Source organism: Palaemon carinicauda, chromosome 7 (genome assembly GCF_036898095.1).
Source record: "Palaemon carinicauda isolate YSFRI2023 chromosome 7, ASM3689809v2, whole genome shotgun sequence".
Classification (NCBI taxonomy): domain Eukaryota; kingdom Metazoa; phylum Arthropoda; class Malacostraca; order Decapoda; family Palaemonidae; genus Palaemon; species Palaemon carinicauda.
The window spans coordinates 160,444,427-160,451,926 of NC_090731.1; the positions used below are offsets into that span (position 1 = coordinate 160,444,427).

Sequence of the window (7,500 nt, forward strand, 5' to 3'; positions counted from 1 at the left end):
GTAATAAACGCAGTAAAGATATATATTGTAGCAATATATATATATATATATATATATATATATATATATATATATATATATACACACACATATATACATATATATATACATATACAAGTATATATATATATATATATATATATATATGAGAGAGAGAGAGAGAGAGAGAGAGAGAGAGAGAGAGAGAGAGAGAGAGAGAGAGAGACTCCCTTGAAAGGGAAGGTATGGTCTTGAATGCTACCCAAGATAAACAAGGGTGAGTATAAGGTGTCGGTCCCAAAGGGCAAAAAGGAAAAGGAAAGGCTTCCGCCTTTCTGTACCAGAATAAGGGCTGTCTAATAAAAGACCCAGAGAGAGAGAGAGAGAGAGAGAGAGAGAGAGAGAGAGAGAGAGAGAGAGAGAGAGAGAGAGAGAAGCCTTTAGCCGACAGGCATTCAGCATTCAAGGCAATGACACAGGAAATGACGAGATGGGAGAAGCTCCTTGACATTGCACAGAAAGAGAAAAAGAAAAAAAAGGATGCCTAATAACAGACAGAGAGAGAGAGAGAGAGAGAGAGAGAGAGAGAGAGAGAGAGAGAGAGAGAGAGAGAGGTGGAAAATATAATTAGTTTTAACTATTGCTCCAATTTTCCAAACTTTCGACTGGGAAATTCTGGAGGATGAAAAACGAGAAATAAAGATGACAGGTCCTAAAGAGCCTAGATGACCTCGCTGACGATGACCTAGCTGACCCGGAGCTCGCAGATTAGTCTCTTTTATGATAATGGATTTAATTAGGAGTAGCTTTGACCTACCGCGAGTGCAAGAAATGAGGAATGGCAAAATGTGTAACACAGAGTGCAAAGTTGAATGTGGGAAGAAGCACTATCAAATGTATTCATGATAATCATTTTTTCCTTTTCCATCTGAAAATGGAATGAGTGAAAGAAAGGTGACAAAAAGACGAGGTTTTAATCTGGAGGTTATGAAGGAGAATTCTTTAATAAACGTAAAGTCTTAAAGCTCGGGAATATAGAGGAGGGGATAAGATTCCAAAGCTTGACTAAGGATAGTAAAAGAGTTTCCAATCCTCTAAAATATTAGACGTAAGAGACACTTGTTTCATAGACTACTTTTGGGAAAAAAACTGATTTTAGAATATTTCCAATTCCAGTCAATAAATAACAATTAAAAAAGAGATGATTGATAATAATTGGCTAAGAAAAGGAGATTTATGAGATCTAGGCCATAAAAGCTGGCGCTAGGACCGGGGAGATCATTCAGAGAAAGGTGCAACTGGAAGGAAAAAATCCTTTAGTTACCCTTGCAAGGAAATGTTGGACAGCAATCCAGGAAAAAGGAAGGCGGAGCTGAAGTGAAGAAGGCTAAAATGTGGGGTTGATACTTCAGTAATATCAAAAGGGGAAATTTATTTCTAAATATTTATTAAGTTTTAGTTATTCCAAAGGAAATCTCCATATATGCAGGTCTGGACAATAGAATATCTAAATCAATATCAATATCACCATAATATTTCTTTGAAAATTAGCCTTCAATTACTAATAAGTTATGTGGATGTTATGAATATTTCTAGATAAGTTATGTAGATATATGAATATTTATAGATACACAAATAACGTCTTAATATTTCTAAACACATAAATTATGTAGGTCTTATGAATATTTCTAAATGCATAAATAACGTCTTTAATAATCCCTTACGCCTTTTGATATTGATGATAGTTACCAATATCTTTATAAATAATTCATATAGTCGTAAGGTAATAATAACAGATATTACGTATAACTGATAAACCAACCTCAATATCATCTTCTGAAAAGTATCAGTAATAACCAAATAAATACTTTTTTCATAATTGCTAATTTACAATAGATATTCAAACTACATCTTGCATTGCAAATTTTGAAAACAATATAAAAAACATAGCTTCTTTTCTTTGTATACTTGAATTGAGTTCTGAAATATTTCTAAGATATGAAATGATTTTTATATACAAAACAAAGAATTTAAATCCAATTAATAAATTGATATTGAGGTGATCAGTCACATACAAAAATTAATAGTAAAGCGATTAGTTACTCAAAATTTGTTACCTAAAACCAAATTAGTATTGAAATGATTCAATTCCTTAAAGCATAATAATAATAATAATAATAATAATAATAATAATAATAATAATAATAATAATAGTATTAAGGTCACCAGTCACCTAAAATCAAACTGACATTACCTTACTCTTTTATATTAAAACCATTACTAGAATCACTACACCAACAAGCTGTCGGTAATTAACATATAATAACACAAAAAAGTCCATCAAATCATAAATGGATATCAAAATCTTAATAAATAAAAACCAAACTAATGAAAGAGGAACTTACAAGTAGAACTTTTCATTCCACACTGGATTGAGTTCCTGCGGGACGGTGTGTGTTCGTTTCTTAACTTTCCCAACCTGGACGGTGACGTAAGGGTCAGAAGTGCCACTTTTATCCTTGGCGATTAGACCTTGGGCGCAAATGACTGGAAGAGGGAGGCAGTTTGGAGTCATGAAAATGGTATACCACTCAGTTGGTGCGCTGGCTCAGTAGAAGACGAAAGACAGATATAAGAAAAGAAAAGTATTGAAAATATGTCTTTAATTGCTATCTCTAGAATAATCTTGAAAGAAAACTATTTGGAAATATATTTCTTATAAGACGTTACTTTGCAAATACTATTTTCCATGAGTAAAAAGGTTTAAATGTATGGATAAAAAAAAGGATAATATCTTTGACTCTTGTCTTCTGAAGATGTTGTAACTGGACTGTAAAGAGGGATTATTAAAGAAGGTCAGTCCTAATTGTAAAATCTAGAGAGGATTCAATGTCCTTGTTTGGCCCTGCATTTGGTGTTTCTAATAACATACAGTATACCTTCAGTAGAGGTGTTTGGGGGTAAAGAGATGAAATTATGATGTATACAAAGATATAAAATATATAGATATAGATATATAGATTCTCATATATAGATGTAGAGATATAGATTTTCACATATTGGTCGGGGAATACACTTATTAGAAAATACCATGAAAATATATATCAGTAAATCTAAATGTTTATGTGATAATATATATATATATATATATATATATATATATAATATATATATATATATTATATATATATATATACTGTATATATACATATTTATATACACATATATGTAATATATATATATATATATATATATATGTATGTGTATATATATATATATATATAGCCTATATATATGGCAAACCATCGGTTATCGCTCGCAAGACAAGCGAAACGCCAACAGTTTAGAGACAAAAGGTAAAAAAAAACTACAAACTGACTAATGGCAATTTGTCGTACTTGGCGTATACTATTTACAAGACTAAATTTGGAAGGGCTAAGTTTCGTAAATTTAGAAATTTTAAAAAATTTAGAAATTCAGAATTGGATTACTTTCTACTGGATGTCTTTTGTTCCCTTTTAATTACAGAATAAAGAAGAATAAACTATTTGTAGAATAAACTAACTGTAGAATAAACTAATTGTATATTCAGGACCAAGAAGCCGAATGCAAGTGTACGAGTGAAAATAAGCTGTAATCTTCTTTGGGGAATATTCTTGTAAGAATATGTAACTGGGTATGTCGTTAGGGCATGGAAAGAAGGAAGTTGGGTATGTGGTAGGAGGGTGGGGGGGGGGGGGTTTGGCCAGATAATCAGTTAAGTGGAAGGGGGGGGGAGATATATAGTTGGCTAATTGTTTTCAAATTGGACTTTTAATAAGCTTAAAACAAAATGAATCTTACTTTCTTACCTTGTAAAAAATAGTGAATTTGTTAAGAGAGAGAGAGAGAGGAGAGAGAGAGAGAGAGATGAGAGAGAGAGAGAGAGAGAGAGAGAGAGAGAGAGAGAGAGAGAGAGAGAGAGAGAGAGAGAGAGAGAGAATCTAATACCTACAATTTTCTTATACAATATAGCCAGAAATCAAATCAATAACTCATCCAAAAAATAAAGTCAAATATCATCAAAGTATAAAATCAGATATAGCAATTAGCTGGGATATTAAAGGGTTTATATATTATCCTGAATCAAAAATTTCATAATAGCCAGAAGAGGTTAATCAGGATAAAATCAGGATATATAAAAGGAAGCAAAGTGGTTAATTCAGTGGAAAAAGGAAGGAAGGTGAGTGAGTCACTGGAGGAAATCAACCTCACTGGGTTTGTGCACAACTCTGGTGGTGAGCCTCAGAAAAAATCCTGCTTTTTTTTTGCATTTCCCTCTATCCAACACCCAGGCGCTGGGTCCGAGTAGGCCATTTGGCGTTGAGTTATAGCCTCACCGAGCGTGTACGATATTGATGTTCGTTCGTTTTAGATTGACCTCAGCCTTGAAATAAGGGGGTCACTGGCTATTGCGTTGGTAGCCCATAAGTGAGAACTATTGATGTTATTTTCATTATTGGAGTGTGTCCTTATACAAGTGGCACTATGGTACTTTCAAGCTTAATATTCGCTTTTTATATTTGATCGTGATATGTTTTAGCTCAATGACTTATGTTATTACAAAACGGGAAGGAAAACCAAAAATTGACTTTCTATAACAATATTAAAACAAAATTGTCAGATGCTTTACAGAAATTTTACATAAAGGGATAGTAATACATCAACATTCGCCTGTTGATACTAAAATATTTGCAAAAAGATTTTAAACAGTTTGGTAATAATGTTTCATGTTCATTAACTTACTGATAACCAGAAAGAATATCTTTAACTTAACTGAAAAACGTTCCTGATCAATGAAAAAATGTTATTCATTGAACATTTATTACTAAACAGGGTCTGGTTAAAGGGAAATCCATTAATAGCAGCATCGGTGGAGAGGTTGGCTATGAAGGTTCCTTCAAACCCCAAAGACTGTTTGTTTTCAAACTTGTGCACTTCATCAGACAGGAAATTATGGTGGTCGAAAAATATCAGAGAATAAGAGAGGGAGAGAGAGAGATAGAGAGAAATCAATAATTCATGCATAATAAGAGAATGGCCATGTGCGAAAAGGCTTACAACTCCAGCCCATGGTATCCGGATCACGGTCTCCGCCCATGGTATCCGGATCGCGGTCTCCGGCCCATGGTCTCCGGGTCACGGTCTCCGGCCCATGGTATCCAGATCGCGGTCTCCCGGCCCCATGGCATCCGGATTACGGTCTCCGGCCCATGGCAATCCGGATTACGGTCTCCGCCCCATGGTATCCGGATCGCGGTCTCCGGCCCATGGTATCCGGATCGCGGTCTCCGGCCCATGGTATCCGGATCGCGGTCTCCGGCCCATGGTATCCGGATCGCGGTCTCCGGCCCATGGTATCCGGATCGCGGTCTCCGGCCCATGGTATCCGGATCGCGGTCTCCGGCCCATGGTATCCGGATCACGGTCTCCGGCCCATGGTATCCGGTCCATGGTATCCGGATCACGGTCTCCGCCCATGGTATCCGGATCGCGGCGAGCCATTTTGAGGACCGTTCTTGGGCATGAGACTGTGCAGGTCGGGACGACCACTACTAAATCATAACATATTCATGCCAGAATGGTCCTAAAAATGCCTCCCCCCGCCCACTTCTATTTTGGGGGGGTCCGGATGCATGTTCTCCCCCCCTAGCTCGTGGAGTGATGCGTGCTTTTTCGAACGCGGACCTAGAATATATCCGGTTCTAGATAATAGATATCCTACTTAGATCAACAGAGGCGCTGAGACCTACTCTGATCTACCTTTTGTATGGTCATAGCAATGTGTGTAAACATGATCTTTTTACAGTAATTAACAATCTAGAAGTGTCTAGCAAGCATGGTTTATACTCGTCTCAACTTCTTTTTTACTTTTCTAGATACTGTATCAGTGTACTGTACTCTAGTATAGTTAGTAATGATCTATTGTGTGCAGTAAAACTAATGGTTTTTTCTCCCTCAACCCAACTCTCAAGTTAAAAAAAGCTTTTGCTACCTGACACTAGAGAGCAGCACTGTCTGTAATGTTTACATTATTATTTACAAATTCTGTTACTACTTACTGTACTATAATTTATACCAAACGGTACTAAATATGATTCTAATTAGTGTTATTTACACAATATCTTTAATGACTACGACTAAAATTCCATATTCTAATATTCTAAATGTGCTTCAGGGGAAGTGACCGTGTTTATGCGTTAACGAACTGGAAGTGATCGAAAATATTCAATTTATTTAGTTTCGTTTCGATAATATTGCGACTTTTCAAATCTCTAGTCCCCATTTTCTTGGTATTTTTAAAAATGGCTATAACATTTTATACAATACTGTATTCGTTGAGTTTTCAAAATCCCATTGCTATTTCAGCTTAAAAAAGTGAGTTCAAATCACAGCACATATGCTAATATATACGTAGCTATATGTGTATATATATATATATATATATATATATATATATATATATATATATACACAATTATATAAATACATACATACATATATGTATATATAATCACACACATATATATATACAACGATTTATATTATACAATATATATGGTTGTATAAATATTGTATATATTATACACTATATATATATATATATATATATATATATATATATATATATATATATATATATATATATATATATATATATATATAAGCCTGGTGAGATTTGACTGTTATCTATTCTCTAGACCGGTTCTTTCATATCTTTCATCACTTTATATTCATGAAGTTAACATGCTGCCATGCTTCTTAAAACTCCCAAGCTCAACCAGCAAGCCAATCAATAAATTAAATATTAAAAGCTCGAGAATTAGAATTAGAATTATTAGAATTAATCGACTGTTATCGAATAAGCTTTTTTTTTATTAATGTGAAAAGTGCCCCAAATGCTGAATCGATTTATCAAAAAAATCCCAAAAATTTCTTTTTCTTTTTGATAAAATTGAAAAATTAAATTGCAAAAATTCCATCAGTTAAAAAAACAAAATTCTCCCTCACCAAAAAAATTTGATGTATGAGAAAAATTAAAAATTGATTTCGATATCCTTCAGCTATGATTTTTTTTTTCTTAAGCAGGTTAACTTCATGTCAAAATCAGTAATGGTGGGGGGCAAAAATCCCGTCCAAATGGTGCCCCAACTGTGGGCTGGGGGTGTGGGGGGGAGGGGAATATTACCCGAAGCAAGACCCACAGTTCATCAAACCAGCTAAGGTGTTTATAGCATGTCCTTTTGTCATCTGCTCTGTTTGAAGGACCTCTTCTAAGTGGACATATGAGTGCCCTTGTTGGAAATCTTTGAAAATTGGTTTCAGTCCATTTTAATAATTTGAGACTGTGACTATCCTAAATATATTTTAATTTGAGGATCTAGTTATTCCACAAAACGGGAAAAATCCTGGAATAAATGTTGCCAGGCAATTCCCGTTTGAAAAAAACCGGATATATTGACGTTAAGGAGTGATTTTACA

The 7,500-nt window shown here is 34.5% G+C and overlaps 1 protein-coding gene across 1 annotated transcript in view; it reads right to left on the bottom strand.

Moving 5' to 3' along the window:
• LOC137644627 (protein unc-13 homolog B-like) overlaps positions 1-7,500 on the bottom strand; it is a 124,668-nt gene that overhangs the window by 7,130 nt on the left and 110,038 nt on the right. The window contains exon 10 of the mRNA XM_068377580.1: positions 2,385-2,526. Within this exon, the coding sequence (XP_068233681.1) occupies positions 2,385-2,526 (142 nt within the window). The remainder of the gene's footprint in view (positions 1-2,384; positions 2,527-7,500) is intronic.